Below are 18,923 nucleotides of genomic sequence, written 5' to 3' on the forward strand. Positions count from 1 at the left end.
TTACATTTACTGTGGTAGGTTGTGTAGGTCAAGAGAAGAGTGACAAAAATTCCTAATTTTATTGAAAAGGGCAACATATTGTTTACTTCGCCCGACTTGGATGTGATATCTTGATGAAGTAACGTACAGATGTGCTACGCCTGCCGGGTACAATCGCAGTCAAAGTGCCGGAGCAGCCGCTGCAGACGAAAGTAAACGCGGTGCCGTACAGAGACATATTCATATCACACGCCATCGCGGCGTTCGCAAACCCGACGTCGCGCATTTCCCACGTGCTTGTGCGTGCGTGTGCGCGCGCGTGTGCGTCTCTTCCCTTGAACTTGCCGCGCGGCCGGGCAAACCCGTTCCGGAGCGCGGCCGGTAACCATTCTTTGTTTTAACTAGCAGACGCGTCCAATGTAATCCAGTGCGATACGGACTCGTCCCCCACAGCGCCGCGCGCCAACCTCGTCGCCGTCGTCGGCGTACAACTCTGATCAGTTATTTATAATTCTGCGATGAATCATCCCTGTCATTTTAACTCGGCGGTGTTATTACCAATCTTTTTATATATTACAGATGTACTTTCACTGCTTGTCAGCAACAAGTCGTCGATAAACTGCGCTACGAGTATTTTGTCATTCCCGCGTACCTAGATTTTATTCTTCTTTCTTCTTTGACTGTCTCGGTAACTTAGAAGATTGATTCAAAATGTCTCTATCCAAAGATATTTGAAACAGGAGTACAAACTAATACAAATTAGGATTAATAAAAAATCGTACGGCACGCGACGCCGCCGTGTCAAACGGTTGAACTGGTGCGTACAACAACGACCGTGACCTGACGCGGCAACAAGATATTAGTTTGCGGGCAACAAGTGGAGCGCGGCAGCCGCAGCCAGCGCCGACACGCGACCCCGCCCGTCGACTACGGCTCTAGTGTTACTTTGGCGAACTGTGACCTGCATTCAGTCGCCACGCTCCTACACTTGGTACATCTCACCAACGGGATTATAGATATATTCCGTTAGTGGATAATGCATGGTTAAAGAATATTACTGTTTTTCACTGAGTTTCACTGTATCATTCGCCCCGCAAACACTCGTGTGATATGGCGGAATATTAATGTACAAGCCACACCGACAACATTTGTATCGTCTTAACGATGTCTGTGACTGAACATATAAACTGATCATGTTACGTAAACGGTAGGTAACTTGTCGATTGAATTACAAATCAGAGGGAAGCTCAGTGGCTTAATGCGTGCGGTTGAAGCAGTTCAACGCATGCTCAGCATGCACATGCGCCGCCGTACGCATACGTGCCGAGAGGCGCGGCGGCCGTTGCGGCATCTCGCCAATTCGTAAACACGCTACGGCACGCGCACTGTTGGCTGTCCGCTAAATGTATTCGATCGTTAAATTTATAACGAATGAGCGAATGCCCGAGCTGAACTCCCTTTGTGGAAGCCCTTGAGCCTTGAGCCTTTTAGGCTAAACCACCCCCTGCGCGCTGCCCCCTCGCAAACGCAAACTCTCCTCTACTCTACTAATGGCACTCGGACAGCGCAGTAAGCCAGGTTAAAAAATCTGAATGCATCAGGTCTGTGTTGCGGAGACGGTATGTTTTAAACACGACCCTGCTCGTACCAGCCGCATGGTTCGCGAAATTTTGGTCAGTGCTCTCTATATAAGTTAGGCGAGAGATTTGAAGTCCGCCGGGTTCCTCTGCTACTGAAAGTTTATGCGCGCTGCTTTACGAAGCTGGATAGTACTTGTGACGATTGCATTAACTGTATTACTGATAATTATGTCGTTCAGTGTACATTGCTCAAATGGCTGTACTGTGTCCGACGGAAACTGCTCTGCCGTCCTTAACATAAATAGGATAAAGACCTAAAGCGCGGCACAGTGGTTCCGGTCGAACTATAGCTGTTCCAATTTTGCAGAACAATTCCACGGCAAAAGCTAATTTAACAGAAATATGCGAAGGTAATGCAATGAGGTCCCGTGCGTGTGTTGTGTGTCCAATATGTAAAGTAGGATGCGCACGTGTGTTTGCAAACACGGCTTCATACAAACATTACGTATAATACGATATGCTCTGCCGCGTCTCACGTGTAGCTTGCGACAACGTTATCCCGGCTATTTAGTTTGCTTGACGAGCCCCCGTTGGCATCCTATACATGTACATTATAATTTATATTGATATGACGTGGAGAAGACTTAGCCCAGTGTTGCCAACGATGTAAACACTCATTTCCGTGTCTCCGCGCGACCTGTGCGATCGACGTATGATGTGCGTACAATCTCATAGCTCTTCAGGTATTTCTGTTTAAATGTATACACCTATTAGGACAATAAACCTAGTATTTATATGAAATTCATGCAATAAAGTTATTATAATCGATATTACAAAATGTCCACCAAAGCCGCGGTAGAGATCTTGGGTCAAAAAGGAAGTTTTTTTTGTTGTTCGCACAGGTTTTATATTCTTCGGTTTAGTTATGATTTATTATGTTTCTTTGTATTATCTCTCTAACATATATACGACGAACACAACAACAGTATTTGTCATCTGTCTACAACCGGAATCAATCATCTGATCATCGATTGACCATAAATGCGACTACGTCCAACGATAACTTGACTCGGTGCGTTAAGAAAATTAAATTAATGATCATCAAGGAAAATGAACGTAGTTTGCACTTAAAGGGTGATGTGCGCGCGGACTGGCGACAGTGCATGCAGTCTCGCGGCAGCGCGGCATGTATGCGTGGGCGCGGATGGCACGCTTGTTTAATATATGCATGCAATACGTGTGAGTTGGGAAGATATTAATGAAGGTGCGCGTGCAGGCAGGCGAGCCGGGCGTGGTGGTGCTGCGGCCGGAGGCGCTGGCGCGCGACTCGGGCTCCGAGTCGGACGGCGAGGCGGAGCGGCCCCCGTCGCCGTGCGCCGTGCGCTTCGTCAACGACAACGTGCTCATCAACGGACGCTCCTCCATGTGTGCGCGCGCGCGCCCCGACCGCCACCGCATCGCCAAGGTACACGCCCGTCGACTGTGACGTCACACATTCGTTTTATTTAGTTGTAAGGGCCGCAACCTGCTATCTAATCCATCTGGAATCTTCAAACGTCCCCCGTCTTGAGAGCGAAACGCGCTTTCGAGTTTCCAGATGAAACTACTTACTTACCAATTATTATGAAAAGCAGCTTTATTGGAGTTACATCTACCGCCTCTACGATCGTTAACGTTTCATAAACTGAAACTAATGTTAGCTACACGATCGTAAAAAAGCAGAATTCCCTTTCGAGGGCCATACCGCTACTTGGAGATTTTGCTCAAGTGATCTAAGAGCTAGGCGGGGCCTCCCAATCCGGTAATAAGAATACTATGTGGCGACTTCCTTCCTGGTTCCTGAGGTTCCTAAGGATTTGTTTAAACGCCAGTAAGGTGACAATGAACTACGATTATAAAAAAAACTTGTCTCGACATTCGCGTTGAGCTCGTGCGATTGCAAGTGAAATGTGCTTTCTCGCAGAGAGCAAGCTTTGTCGCAACAGGACATTTGCAACGTTCCCATTACAAAGCTAACTGCAGCCTTGATCGTATGTTTCAGCTGAAGTTGCAGTTCGACGATTCGCTGACGCGCACCTTCGAGTACCCCTCCGAAACGTCGCTGTGTGACGACTCGCCCTCCGACAACGGCGCCCCCGCCCCCGCACCGGCGCCCGCCCTCGCGGCCACCCCCGCGGTCGCCCCAGCAGCCGCCCCCGCAGCAGCCACGCTCGCCGCCAACACGCACTTGGGTATAGACATCACACTTGTAACATTGTGCCGGTTTAAAGAAAATATATATATTTAATAAAAGGGTAGTGAATGTTGGCATTAAAAGGCACACAAAGAAAAATATATATGTATTTAATTAATTAAGGGTAGTGGGCAGAAGGCCTGGTCTAATTTTGCACCGCAGTTCGGTACTCCCCTGATGGTGGTGGTAGGCAGCTGCACGATCTCCCAGGACTGGTCAAACGGCAGCAAGTCGAGAGCAGGGAGCGCCGGTAGGTTGCAGTATGTGTCGGTTCCGGTGCACGGTGATATAATTTCAACGGTGTAAAACTTGCAGTGTAAAACTTGCAGTATAAAAGTCGTAGTATAAAACTCGCAGTGTAAACTTTGCAGCATAAAACTTGCAGCTAAAACTCGAAGCGTAAAACTAGCAGCATAAAACTTGCAGCATAAAACTTGCAGTATAAGACTCGCAGTCTAAAACTCGCAGTGTAAAGATAGCAGTATAAACTTTGCAGTCTAAAACTTGTAGTGTAAAGATAGCAGTCTTAAACTCGCACCTGTGAATAAATGTCACAGTTATGATATACATATATAAGTATATGTACAATTTGCTCCGCTGACAGCAAACCCGGAGATGGCTTGCGATGAAGTAAGAGCAGAAACCGAAAGCAGTTGATGTGATTGTTTACTGTCAGAACGGAGTTACAAAATGAAAAGAATGTAAAACAAAAATAGAAGAGATAAATAAATAAACAAATTGAAAAGTAATAATGAATACATAATGATGGAACTATGGACACAGACATAATGTTGAGCTCTAACTTAAAGATGAACGCTACTTAATAATGATGTCTTTATAATATTTGTTCAACACTTACCCCTTGGGGTGCGAGACGATGTAAAGGTTGTGGCGTGAACTAAATGATGCCCGGAGAATGAATAGGACCAAGGCGTGAATTTATAACGTAAATTCTAATTGGCCCCGGCGCGTATGAAGACACGTAGCTGGTGAACGCAACCGACACAAAGAGTGTGCGTCGGTGCGTGAGACGACACCTAGCTAGTGAACGCGACCGAGGCCAGGATCCTTCTGCCTGGCAAATGTGAACTGCTGTCGCTGGTGCGCGGGCGCATAGGAATTTTTGTTATAAAAACAAAGATCCGTTAAACCAATAGCACGCTCCCACGACCCCACGCCACTTGAGACGTACCGTTACCCGCTAAGGGTTGAACAATTTTTTGCTGTATAGCAATTTATGAGACGTTTCTCGTGATTATATTTTTTTGGTTAAAATTTTAACTAAGATTTATGTGACGTTAACTTGCAACGTTACAACATACATGTCCCACGCACCAAGTGATCACTCGGCAACAAGCCCATTGACCTCGCATCTAACAAATGTTAAACAAACATACAGTCGTGTCGAATAATTAGTTGACCGAGTGAAATAAAATATGAACCCGAATGCAAGTCGGCGAGGAAATCCTGCAAATGAATGTGCAAGTAACGATAAGTAAACCAGGTTTTATATCAACAGTAAAACATTTTTTTTTTCCATGGTTTAAATACTTATTTAAAAATATCTCCAGACAACACCTAAATTTATTGTCCAATATGTTATCGAATCCTTGATGGGTCTGTATGTATGCATATATCATAAAATTCCACAAGACATGTTAGACCCTTCTGTTCTATAAATAAACTCCCTTACAGCATTTAAAGATTTTTTTACTGAAATGTGTGAAACTTGCTTTGTGAAGCGTTTGCAGACATGTTATTTTAAAGCGCAGCTGTTGTGTTTCTGACCGGCTCTGCAGATCACCAGCGTTCCGAGCCGGTGGTAACTTACTGCTTATAATGTTAAAATAAATGATGATTCAAAAGTACATGTAAATGCTTACTTGAATAGAGAATATTATAAATTTAAATACTAATGTACGTGTGCGTGGCGCGGCCGGTGCAGCACGCACGCGGCGCACGTCGTCGCTGCGCGTGCGCGGGCGGCGCGCGCTCGCCGAGACGTTCGTGTGACAGGCGAGTGGGCCGGCGCCGGCACTGACCGCACTCAACCTCACATTTGTAGCTAAACGACACCGATTGGCCAAATCATCTGCCAGATAACAACCAGCTTTTAGGCTAATGGCAGTCTTATCGCCCATCCCATTGCGCTCGCTGCATTAACATCACCCCCGATAAACGTTTTGGTTAGTTTTATTAAACGCCAAGTTCGTTTGGAGTAGAGCGGCTCGTGCACCGTCGCTGTCTTGTTCCTGCCTGTGAGCTAGATGCTTATAAATAATCTATCTATCTAAACCAGAGGTTCCCACACTTTTACTTCACATAGACGACTTTCAAAATTTTCCTGCCACCGGGGGCGGGACCGCCTACAGCTACACAATACGGAACATTTAAGTTTTTACAAGTGACAGTCACCGAGCACTGAGCCAACCTATTCGATTTTCACTATCGTAAGTAGATAATATTCGTGAACCTCGTCATGCCATCGTAGACCTCTGCCGACTCACCTGTTGACGCACGGCGTCCATCCGGACCGCAATGGGAACTAACGAGTTGGGAACTAAGTAGTTTGTGTGTGTGCTTCGCAGCGTCGGGCGCGCTGGGCCGCTACACGCCGAGCAAGACGCGCGCCGACGACTTCCAGCTGGGCCTCGCGCGGCCACGCGCAGGTGCAGGTCAGTGGGTCTCGCTGATTACCTTACCTGCTTCACATACACTTTACGCCCATTTCTCACTCTTTTCACATTTCACATTTGCTCTTTACTCCCTCCACGCTCGTTCATTATCAGTTCCAAACTTTGCATTTTACAATCCACAGTAACGTTGCCATTATCAGTATTGGTATTTTCCACGCTTTTAAATCGCAGCTCCATGGTTGTTTGTCAGCTGGAGATGGAGGGTAGTGACTTGTTTATTCAGTAATGTCAGTAGGTTGTACCCCTCGTGAACCGGAGCATATAGTTTATATGCGCTACTGTTACGCCGGAACTGGCCGCCACGGAAGTATCCGCCTTTAAGACACCGCTGTAAGAAACAGATTAGCTTGCGTTTATTAATTGCCATCAGCACAAGCGGTGGCGTAGTGTGAGTTCGCGTACTTCCGCGAGCGCCCGTCATATTACTTATCGATAGGTTTTACCAGATACCGTATCGAACACCGGTGTTCTAAGATATCATATCGAGTATGATAACTGTAATGATTGCATTACAAAGAATAATTTGTTTCTCTCGAGAGTCGTAACAACTCAGTCCAACAGGTCAACTGTTCGGACCACTTCGATAATATTCCTGATGTGAAAAGTTATTTTGTACAATTGTGTCATTTATTAATTACAGAAGCAGAGTCGGAGCAAAGTAACGCAGCAGAAGCGGATTCAACGAATGGCGCCGGGCCAGAGGCGGAGGCGGTGGCCGAAACGGAGGCAGGCGACGCGCGGCCCTGCGCCGCCGACCTGGCGCACTCCTGGAGCGACGCGCGCGCCCTCTCCACCGATCTGTTGTTCTAGACGCCCCCTGCGCACCTCACGCCCCACATAGCCCCCTGTCGTTGTGCTAGTCGCTCTCTAAACACGCCAGCACAGAAAGCACGTTTATTGAACCACACCGTACACGGGGTCGAAGCCGTTCATAAAGTGCAAGCATTAGTGGTGACGAATTGTGCCTTAAAACAGACCACTGGTTACCCCGCGGCTCGGAATGAACTTTGATATACAACAACTTGATATTCTACGGCGGTGGCCTTCGCATATCCTCTCGAATGTCGCCAGCGCTCGAGTGCAGTGGCGCGCATCCGCAGTGTATTTACGCTACGTGCGAATCGGCGCAGAAGTAACTATAGAGATCTTTGTTTGTTTATTGAGGGGAGACTGTTTACTGCCATCGCTCGCGCTCGCTATGGCTGGGTCGACTCCAACAATTGCAAAAACTGCAATGATGAAATGCCATCGGAAATTTGAATGAAAAGACTGAAACAGTGCTGTTAGGGTACAACCATTTATACCACACCAGGCTTACAACGATGGTGGGTCTTTGTGAGTGAATGAAATACGAGAATCAAAAATTTGCGCTCTGACGCCACAACGGCGGCTCGCGTGTGCAGGACGGCTAAGTCACCTGGACACGCGCTCGACAGGGAACTGACCTGCGCAGCGGCGCCGCAGTGCACCAGCGTGTAGTGGAGTACGCAAGACTAACTACTTGAAAAGGTGATACGGAAGTATACGGTTAGTGGAGACTCCTGGGTGGTAAAGCTCCGGCCCGGCCCGCAGGAAGACTAGAAGGAGCCATTTATGGACTATAGCAACCAAATGAAGTTACTTTGCATTTTTTCGACAAGTCAATATTTATACTGTAATATTTTTTATACTAATATTCGTGTCTATTGGAAGTTAGGTTAGATTATAAGTGAAAATCTGCTCAAGTGCTATGTACTGCAATAATGTATCCTGCAACAGTCGATGTGAGTCAGATCCCCCACTGCTGATTAACTGGATCCGGAACTGCAAGCAGAAGACATGAAGTATGACATGACACAGGAATCCGTTAGGCGTCTTTTGACGGTGGTGACGCGCATGCAGTGGAAGAGGCAGACTGACTAGCTGATAATGACTTCGCTAAGCATTTGGAAACGTTTTGGAGGAATTTTTAGGTTAAGTTAGTAAGTAGAGACGCGGGCGCCGCGTGTACGTGGCGTCCGAGCACACCACTCCCCTGCGACCCTCGAGACTGTATTTTGTAGTCGTATACAAATTTCACTAGCGAGCGCACTGTCCGCGCTCTTGTCTGTCGCCACATTATCCATCGGGTGATTTATCGTACTGTTTATATGTACCCTGTGTGTACATTAAGTCATTTCATTAGATAAAAAGGTGAAAGATAAGACTTCGAAGAGGCCTTTGACTTAACTGCGTTGCAATAGGGGCTGTCGCTGCCGCGCTCTTTGTTTTTGCCACAACGACTATTACTGGAACTTGGTGCGCTGCATGTATCGCTGTATGGCGCCTTACTTAATGTTAGGAATGGTTGATGTATTGCGCCGGATTGCGTGTGTGTATGCTCCGTTTTCGTATATTGTGATCGCATCGCCGGGGCAGCGGCGACAGTGTCATATTAATTTTGTTTGTATGCGTATCTTGTATATAGCTGCACACATACATACAACTTTACATTTTTTGGAATTAAAATTGTTTACACCAAAAACACAAATTTTCCGCGCTATGACGTCACAAGGCGTGTGTTAGTGCGCTGTGTGTGTGTGTGCGGCCAACACTTGCCAATGCCTATAGACATATAGTATAGAGCTCGTGGTGCTCAGCATTTTGTTATCATTAGTAAGGGTTCATTGTAAAGGGTCGCGGCGGGACGCACGCCCCGGACCCCGTCGCCGGGACCTTAGATATAGACCTCATAGGGATGTAGAGTAAACAGTATGGTTTTTAAAATATGATAAAAGCATTTCCATAAGCAGTTTGTGATATTAAAATATAATTGTAATCGATTCGGTTTTTATTGTATCGTATTTTAATGGAGTAGAAAAAGTACAAACTATTGACCCCTCACCTCACGCCTACGTCCGGGTACGGGATATTCTGCGCCCGGGAAACAATCACGGTATGTGTTACTACACGCAGATAATTCAAAATGCCGAGCGTTGTTACTCGCTAGAAGATAACCGAATGTCTGGGGCGTGTCCCCCGTGAGTTGCTACGCCGGAGTGAGCTAGGCTCTACGCGCGCCCCAGCCGCAGCGCCAATAAACGTCTGCTCAGTCACAATATCGTTTCATTTAACTTTTTGACCCCATTCTGTGCTTCCTTCAGTTTTTCCTTGATTCAGTTCTCTAAATACCAGATCATGGCGTCGTCGTTCTAGGCAGCTGAGGGGGTGGGCGATTGATGAAACCTCCTAAACTAAGTCCAGTTCCTTATGGCCAGACTAGACATATAAACGAGAAATCCTATATCTATATAATAGCAGAAAATATAAACGGAACAGAGAATTTGTAATAGCTATGTCAGCTATATCTCAGGTTTACTTCAGGCTATATATCAGGTTTAGCTTGAAATGCTTATTACAGCGCCATCTCTTATAGGTAATCATCATAACTGGGACCAGGAGTATCAAAACTCAGTCGCATACCCTGATCTAAAAAAATAAAGCCTGTATTTCAAAGTTCTATAGTGAATCTCTAGGTATGTAAGGTATTGTATAGTACCCGCGCGTAACAGTGCACAGCTCTTTGAAATCACATTACTACGCTCGTGACTTGATGACAGGAAATGAAACTTTCATATAGGCAACTTACTACCATCTATCGATATCGTAATAAATCTACTACTGCCAAGTATCTAATTCAAAAAAATTTTTTTTGTTTGAACTAAATATGTATATCATTTCGCTGAAAGTAAGATTCGTTACCTGCGTAACATCAAAAATTGAATGAAAATATACTAATATAGGTCCCAAACATTAACACTTATTTTAAGTAAGAAACTAATACAGGAATTGTAAATATAATTTTCTCTTTAAATGCGCCGTGTTGTGAACCCGGTATAAGACAAAAGCTTAAATTTTGAAAAGAACGGCAAGACATAACTTTTAAAATAAAAACATAGAAAAAATTATAAATTCAAGTCTGGAAAAGAATAATGTATCAATAACATGCGCTGTTCCCAGGGCGGCTGCGTACCGATTGTAGGTCAAAAACAATATATTTGCACATAGGAATTGGACGTCAATTCAAGGTTTGATTTTATTTGTTACGAATATTTCTTTAAAATGTATTTGTTTTATCGATTACTAATTACTTTACAGTTTTACAGCAAAAAAAAATTAAGGTTAAAACAAAGTACTGTATATAACAGTAACAGTGTGATTGCTTATGAAACGCTGATAAAATATATTTAAACACAGTGATTTGTGTATATAATTTTAAATATATTTTTAATCTTTTCGGAATTATTCACCTTGAATTGTTTATGGTGCATATGACAGCTGCGGTAAGTCCATAGAGAACCGACTGCAAGAAATCGAATCTTAGTACAAAACACTTTGCGGTTTAGAATCACGATTAATGACCTTAACTCGAGAGCAGTAGTGCTATTGCGTAAACAGCAACGGGCTGGCGGTGGGGGCTGCAACACTGATCTAAAATGTCACGCCTTTGTTATTGACCAGTAGGAGACGAGTATGCTATGCTGTTTGGTACAAATGGGGCTTGCTGAAGGTCGTCTGCAGTTGGCAATCAGGTTTGCCGCGTCGTGCTAGACACCGACGTCAGTCGCGCCGGAGAGTAGCCCGCCGCGTCACGTCGGCCGCACTTTACGTAACAGCCGCCGCCCGCCCGCCGACTCCGTCGCTTGGGCTTTTGCGTATTTCCACATTACCTTTTGTGAATCGTCGAGCCTAAAAAGACCGCAATGTTGTCCGTACTGTGCACAAGAGCCATGCGCGGCGCTAGGCCACTGGAGCGCGCCGCCTCCAGCATCGTAGAATTGCCAAAGTTCCAAGACTTCAGCGTCCAAAATGAACCCGTCCTTGGTTATCGCGAGGGCAGCGCTGAGCGCAAGGAGCTCGCCGAGGAACTAAAGCGCACCGCCGCCGTCACTGAGGAAGTGCCAATTGTTATCGGGGACGAGTTCATTAAAGACGGTGATGTGCAATATCAGGTGATGCCCCACGATCATAACAAGAAGCTGGCCAAGTTTTATTACGCAAGCGAAAAAACCATTCAGAAAGCTATCCAGGTGTCAGTGAATGCTCAGAAGAAATGGGACCGTACCCCGCTGGAGGAGCGAGTCCGCATCTGGCAAAAGGCTGCAGACATGATGGCGGGTGCTCACCGCCAGCGCCTCAATGCTGCGACAATGCTCGGTCAATCCAAGTCTGTTGTACAAGCTGAAATTGATTCTGCAGCAGAACTTATAGATTTCTTTCGATTCAATGTATTCTTCTTAAAAGAAAATGCAAAATATCAGCCCATATCCGAGAACTCCACAGTGACCAAGAATAGTCTTCGTTTCAGAGGTATTGATGGGTTTATTGCAGCAATCAGTCCTTTTAACTTCACTGCAATTGGAGGTAACCTGGCATACACCCCGGCACTGATGGGTAATGGTGTTTTATGGAAACCATCAGACACAGCTCTCTTGTCTAACTGGAGGATTTTCAACATTATGAGGGAGGCTGGATTGCCTGCTGGAATTGTGAACTTTGTGCCTGCTGATGGACCCACATTTGGACGTACTATCACTTCATCTCCAGACTTAGCAGGAATTAATTTCACTGGTTCAGTACCAACTTTTAATTGGCTGTGGAATGAAGTAGGAAAGAACCTCAACCGCTACAAAAATTACCCGAGGTTGATTGGTGAATGTGGAGGAAAAAATTATCATTTTATCCATCCCACTGCTGATGTAAGGTCGGTTGTTACCGCCACCATCCGTTCTGCATTTGAATATTGTGGACAGAAGTGTTCAGCCTGCTCCCGGATGTATGTTCCCAGGTCTCTGTATGAGCCCATCAAGGAAGGATTGTTAGATGAGCGATCCAAGTTAAAAGTTGGAGATCCTATTGACTTCTCAATATTTACCGGAGCTGTTATTGACAACAAGGCCTTTGCCAGAATCACTGGCTACATCAAGGGTGCAAAGAATAACACAAAGAACAAGATTCTTGGAGGTGGTGAATATGATGACAGCAAGGGCTACTTTGTGCAGCCAACCATCATAGAGACGGTGGACCCACATGACAAGCTTATGACTGAAGAGATCTTTGGTCCAGTGCTAACAATGTATGTGTATGAGGACAAAGATGTCATGAAAACTCTTGCACTAGTTGGCTCTTCCACCAAGTTTGCTTTGACTGGAGCAGTGTTTGCAAATGACAAGGCCTTCCAGAATACAGCACTTGAAGAGTTGAAGACCACTGCAGGCAACTTCTACATTAATGACAAGTCAACTGGCTCTGTTGTGGGACAGCAACCATTTGGTGGTGGTCGCATGTCTGGAACTAACGACAAGGCTGGGGGACCCAACTATGTTATGCGTTGGACCTCTCCACAATCAATCAAGGAGACCTTTGTCCCCCTGCGGGAGATTGATTACCCATATATGAGAGATTAAATAATTAAATGAAATTAGACATTAAAATGTAATAAATGCTCATCCCATACATTCTGAGCTACAATGAGTACAATAATATATCATTAATGGAAATGTTACTGCAATGGTGGCATAGCACCCAACTAGTTGTAAGCTAAGTTACCCAATGACCTTTGTGTCTATACTGACATGAGGTCTATAGTGGCCCAGTAGCTAGAGCATGTGTTGAGTAGACTAAATGTGTTAACGCAATTGCATTCAAATAAGTTTTAATTGTGTTACCTTGTGATATAGATTGAAGGATGTTGTGTGAGCGATACAAGTGGCTTGCCGCGTGCTGCCGGCTCCCCGCTGCCGTGCCGGCGCCGCTACTGACTTATCAAATTCACTATTTGCTCTGAGCTTATCAATTCCAACCACATTCGTTTATCTCTTATCAGCTGCGTGCTCTCTGTGACAACTTCTGCATTTAATAATATTTTCTATTAACTTATTTTAATATTTATTAATTCATCTGATGTTGAACTCTACCCCTATTTCATTTGTAAGTCTGGCCAAAGCTACAGTTCCTGCTCACTCCTTGATATCATGAATTGGTTTTAGTGTTTATAACTGGGAAACGTTTTAAGTGATTGTTGTTTAAATAATATTTATTGCAGATAAATAAACGATATTGTTCCATTGGTGTTTCCTTTAAAAACTCTTAATGTTTCACTACTACATACGCTTGCCAGGTATGCGACGGCTGATGTAAGCCCGGTAGGCACAGGAGCCGCACATTATTTCGTTCATACTGCATTAAAAAGTTATTTTTTTAAAATTATGTTACTAAATGTAACAGAGTTGCTCACTTGTACAAAATTAGAAAAATTAAGAAAAAATCGGGGCGCTAGAAAGAAATCAATAATAAATGAAATTTTATCCTAGTTCTATACCAATCATTGCTGGTGGGTTAATTATCTATAAAACTAAATGTCGTTTAAAATGACAATCTATATTATTTTATTCATAAGAAATATTGACAGCATCCCAAGGTGATTATGACATTCTCTCAAAAAAGTTTTACAGACGTGATATAAAAGTAATTTTATTACAAAGTTAATGTTACTAGAATATTTTATAACGTTTTCATGCGTTTAAATATGCACAAAAATTATTACATAATAAGAGAGCTGCATGTAAGCGGCAACGGTGCAGTGGTCAGCGCGAGTTGTAACCTCTATATATAGAACTAGTTTACATAACTACGTTAAAACTGTTGACAAAGGCATTCGCCTTGGTTGCCTCATGCGCCGTTTTTGTAAATTTTTAGCGTCTATTCGGATTTACTCGTAAATACAGTCATACAAAATAATATTCAGGCGTACGAATAACTTAACATGTGTAAGTTTCAACCACAGTAAAGTTTTTTAGTGTACGACTTATTTCAACAAGCTGTTTATATAATGTACTTATCCTACTTTCTGAAACTTGGTGAATGTAACGCCTCGCTCCAGCAATCTTATGCCTCATCAAGCGTTAGTGTATCTCGGACAATCAATTTATACCTACAGAACATTGAATGCCGGCCAAGGGCTAAGAAGCAGGAAGTTCGTGCTGCAGCGCGCGGCTCCGACCGCAATGCCGCGCCGCCTGTGTCCTAGCGCACGTGATTTTAATGCAACCTTCATAATTACATTGTTATGGCAAGTAACGAAAGTGAGGAAAAAACTTAGACAATAAAAATATTAAGTCGCTTGCTCGGAAAGGATTATTTTTATAAATGTCTACATGTGGCAACTTAATAAATACTAAATTTAATTGATATGCCTGAAGACCTTGATGAAGTAGCGCCAATCAATTTTTTTATCGGGTTTTGGCTGTCCAAACGACATTTACATATTCCATGGATTCGAAGAGCAGAGGGCGCTCAGCCATGGCTCGTGGGCACCCGGGGAGCCTCTAGTCGGGCCATTACATACTCATATTTCACCGAATTGGAAGGCCGGCGAGCCCTTGAGAGGTCAGATCAGCTTTGAAGATGTTGTTTTGCAAACACGCTTCATCACCACCGTACGGAAAATGGTGTTATAGTACCAAAAATGGAGCGAACTTAAAGCGTTAATAACTTGAGCTTAAATTTTTATGAGGTGACAGAGGCGGACGGACTTTAGCCTATCGTGACTTTGTACTCTTCAACCTAAGTGAATATGTTAAAATGAAAGGGGATAAACATTAATACAAGCCCTATGATGAGATGATTACAGTGAGGTTTTCTAATGTAAGGGACCCTTCAATATTCAGTAGATGAAAACTTATCCATGTTCTTCAAACGAAACTTCAAATATATAAGTTTGAAGATTTGTCGGTAAATAATTAAAAACAATTTTTTATTGACATAAGAAGGAGCTACAGATCTGTATGTAACACGTAACGCGCAATATTCTATCATATTGAAAATGCACAATGTCCACCAAGTAACCAAAATTTCTTATAATATCATATTCATTACTTAGACGGCGTTAACTTTCTTGTCTTTCATTGCTCATTGGAAACTATAGGCGCCGCAATTCTTATGTCGATGCTATAAGAGGTTAAAAAATATTGTAGTTGCTGCACTTGAAGCTGTATATGTTATTGTCCACTTGCTAGGCCGCGAGTCCCACCCGTCGCCACTCTTGAAGCGAACAAAGAATAATCGTCGTGGACAGGCTACGAGCTTCGAGTAACGCACAACAAAACACGGCGTTGATGGACGTTGTCCCAACGAACGACTTGGTACCCTTCATTCGCAATTTCGATGAAGCCGCACGAAGCATACCGTCCAGCGCTATTAACAAAAACAAATTAAAGGAAAATTTACAATTATGCCGTCTGGGACATTAATTCGGTTTACTTCACACAACAGACCCAATTTCTATGCCTAAAGGTCTCGACTCCTAAAAGGTATACTCCCTAATTTAACAAGGGCTGTTTTATTTTAGTTATACCCCGATTTCTAGTGTACTGCGTCCCATACACCCTGTTTATTGTCACGCATAATGTGAAAAAAACTGTTAATAAGAATGGAAAAAATGCCGTCTTCGTTAAATATTGTGTACGATACAATATACATAATTTATCAAAGGAACTGCATGCATGTCATAAAAGGAACAAATTTATAAAATATGTGCGAAAATGAAATATATTTTGTAAGCACTATTTTGCAAATCGAGTTTGCCGCAAATAATTATTATCGATCGCACGGTATGCGCGCAACGCGATCTTTGCGCTATCTGTGCCGACTTTGAAAGTTCTTTCTAGAATGAAGTGGAAGTTGCGGGAGTTTATTTATAACACAGCTGTCATTTAATGTTTGTGTAAATAATATTAATTGTAAGCATCTTGTACATTTTGTAACATACATCATGTCTAACGTTTTCGGTATTATTGTTTCGGGGCGACTGGTAAGCGAATTTTAGTTATTTTTCGGTTTAATTTCTATAAAAGCAGCGCCGAACTTGAGGTTAGGTTTACATATTTTTTGTCAATAAATTGTTGTTTATTTACATTAGATACAACACAGAAACTTAATCTAGTGATAGAGACCAGTAGTTTTCGGGTATAGTTTTCGTTAAATACTTTTTTGGGCCATGTTAGTCACTGTTAACAAGGTATGTTTACGTGGATGTGGCGCACAGGTGCAGACAGACTTCACGCCGCTGACGGAAACGACGTTCATCATCACCATAACGGACACGGACAGTATCAACCACGCGGCGGTGTTCCTGACAGGCGTGTCGCCGCTGCCGGTCGGAACCGTGGGCATGGTGTACTGGAGCTGGCCAGACCCTGCCGCGCCGCCGAACTGGCAACTGCTGGGTCACATCTCGAACGCCAAGCCGTCTGCTATATTCAAGATCTCCAACTTAAAAAAGCTTCATGAGCTGTCGGGTAACTTTAACATTCCACTATTTGGTTTTCATTTTTTATACTTGTTGACGATATGTCCAAACTGTCAGGCAGTCATGGAATATTTGGAGGTAAAACTAAGGAACTCATATATTATTTTTAGTGTTAGCCACATCATAAAACAAGGGAGCTCAATATTCCAATATCTATGTCCAATGTCCACCACATCCACAACAGCTTTGTTCTCTAGCACAGGAATGTTTTCTTAGTGTTAATTGGACTTTGTTACAAACATTTTAGTTTATAAATAAGAGGACAATAATATATGTACAGAAATTATTTTTTTTTTTTATAAATAATACCAGAGATCCTACCTACCCTCTGTCAAAATTGTTATTTATGTTACTTGTAAATCTTTCAGCGGAGAGCAAAATTGGTGGTGCCTTTGGTCAGCAGCAAATCTGTAACTATGCACAGATTGGAATCTCCATTGAACCCGAAACAAATGTGGAATTGCTAGCATCCTCAGTCGTAAGTAGCCTCGAAATTAAAAGTTATTTAAAGAACTTTGGATCATCCACTTAATTTAACTATACATTGTCTAGTATACATATACCCTAAACTTGACTGGTGTAATTGATGGGAAAAGGCCTAACTCCATTTCCTACTGCCAATCCTGAGCTTAACACAAGAAATCCTTTCTGAAGAAATCATGTTTATCACACTTTTCCTCAATTTGATATATCATTTACAAACTTAGAATTTAATGTCCTTTTGTCCCAAAACAGGGTTTCAGGTAACCTCCGTAAAATAGACATAAGCAGCAAGATGCAATTCTGTTTTCATTCAATTATGATGTATGAGGTTTACCTTAACCATAAAAGGACAAAGGTCAATATTGATAAAATTACAACAGTGTTGGAAAATATACTTTTATTTTTGACAGCAAGCATCAAATTGAGATGTTGGACTATTTTCTGGTAGAAGTTTAGTCATACAATGTTTTTGCTCCTACATTGAAAGCATGTCCTATGTACAAATTCCAAATCAAAGATCTTCCTTAAGGATGGCACCCTAAAAATGTCACTAGTACAATTTTACAAAGGATATTGACCTCCCATTGAGTGCATTACTTAAAATGAGCAGCGACATACAATGTCCACCTGATAAGTTCAGTGGTAATGATCTCTTCTCTTTATTTTTTAGGCGCAAGAAGCTGACCAGTATGTAACATTTGCCCAAAAGATGTTGGAGAACTTAGTCAATTTTGTGGGATCTTTCTCAGTAACGCAGGACCAAATGACACCAACACCGGGGGTTTCATATATTCCTCTTAACACATTGCATACATGGTACCAGAACTTTGAACGGAGGCTGCGGCAGAACCCCAACTTCTGGAAGAACTAGTGTTACATATTTAAGTGCAAGTGTGTGGAGGAGACAGCTGTGCATTATATTTTGTTTGCAATTGAGACTTTAAAAATTTGTGATGAACTGAGTGCATTTCAGTTTCAAGCCCTGCTTAGTTGCAACATGAACTCAAATCATTTAATACAAGTGTTTTATTAAATTATTTCATGAATTTATCCATGCAAAGCATTTCGGTACTATAACAATGATTGAAATTGATTTTATGAATATTTTATTGGTGGGTGCGGCTATTAGAACTTGTACTAAAAGGCAATGAAATTGTATGGATCCATGTGCATATCATACTATAGATAACAAGGCCCATGGACCATGAGGTGTATCATGTTCCCTTGAGGGAACATCCTTCAGATGCTTATTAATTTTTATGTCCCCATATAGAGTTTATATGATTGTTTAAATCTATCTATCAGCAAACAGACGATACAATATGAGAGTTTTATTTTAAATTGCGAAGTTTGTGATGCAGCGACCTTAACAATTGATATACTTACTCCAATATTACATACCATACTTGTGTGTGAGGGTGGGATTGATTGCAGTAGTATTCTTTTTTCCAAAGTGTTACAGTAGCTATACTACAATATAACTATGATTTGTTCAACTGTGTTTGTTTATTGTTCAAATGTCACTCCTTCATCAGCGAAGACTGCTTAAAAGATTATATTTTTACAATAAAATAATTATAATTTTTCGTTTAATTCTATTTTATTTATATGTACCCATTAATATC

At 42.7% G+C, this 18,923-nt stretch overlaps 3 protein-coding genes across 3 annotated transcripts in view; all 3 read left to right on the plus strand.

The window, feature by feature from the left end:
- The window catches only part of LOC137929512 (uncharacterized), a 31,275-nt gene extending 23,920 nt beyond the window's left edge, over positions 1-7,355 (plus strand). The window contains exons 4-7 of the mRNA XM_068772494.1: positions 2,836-3,024; positions 3,601-3,790; positions 6,381-6,467; positions 7,129-7,355. Coding sequence (XP_068628595.1) covers positions 2,836-3,024; positions 3,601-3,790; positions 6,381-6,467; positions 7,129-7,298 — 636 coding nt within the window. The 3' untranslated portion in view covers positions 7,299-7,355. The remainder of the gene's footprint in view (positions 1-2,835; positions 3,025-3,600; positions 3,791-6,380; positions 6,468-7,128) is intronic.
- Positions 7,356-10,803: 3,448 nt separating this feature from the next.
- Positions 10,804-13,684, plus strand: P5CDh1 (delta-1-Pyrroline-5-carboxylate dehydrogenase 1). The gene has a single exon (XM_068772265.1). The coding sequence runs from the start codon at positions 11,210-11,212 to the stop codon at positions 12,911-12,913; it is 1,704 nt and encodes a 567-aa protein (XP_068628366.1). The 5' UTR covers positions 10,804-11,209; the 3' UTR covers positions 12,914-13,684.
- Positions 13,685-16,175: 2,491 nt separating this feature from the next.
- LOC137929535 (protein OPI10 homolog) lies at positions 16,176-18,911 on the plus strand. Its single transcript, XM_068772531.1, has 4 exons — positions 16,176-16,317; positions 16,552-16,804; positions 17,184-17,293; positions 17,969-18,911. The coding sequence occupies exons 1-4, from the start codon at positions 16,279-16,281 to the stop codon at positions 18,167-18,169; spliced, it is 603 nt and encodes a 200-aa protein (XP_068628632.1). The 5' UTR covers positions 16,176-16,278; the 3' UTR covers positions 18,170-18,911.
- The last annotated feature ends 12 nt before the right edge of the window (positions 18,912-18,923 follow it).

Source organism: Battus philenor, unplaced genomic scaffold (genome assembly GCF_028537555.1).
Source record: "Battus philenor isolate CCGP_79_NKW_IND1 unplaced genomic scaffold, ilBatPhil1.0.hap1 SCAF_5, whole genome shotgun sequence".
Lineage (NCBI taxonomy): Eukaryota > Metazoa > Arthropoda > Insecta > Lepidoptera > Papilionidae > Battus > Battus philenor.

Coding starts and splice junctions, on each gene's coding strand:
- LOC137929535 (XM_068772531.1), top strand. CDS start 16,279: ATGTCTAACGTTTTCGGTATTATTGTTTCGGGGCGACTG. Junction 16,318..16,551: donor TTATTGTTTCGGGGCGACTG/GTAAGCGAATTT, acceptor TGTGGCGCACAG/GTGCAGACAGACTTCACGCC. Junction 16,805..17,183: donor AAAGCTTCATGAGCTGTCGG/GTAACTTTAACA, acceptor TAAATCTTTCAG/CGGAGAGCAAAATTGGTGGT.
- P5CDh1 (XM_068772265.1), top strand. CDS start 11,210: ATGTTGTCCGTACTGTGCACAAGAGCCATGCGCGGCGCTAGGCCACTG.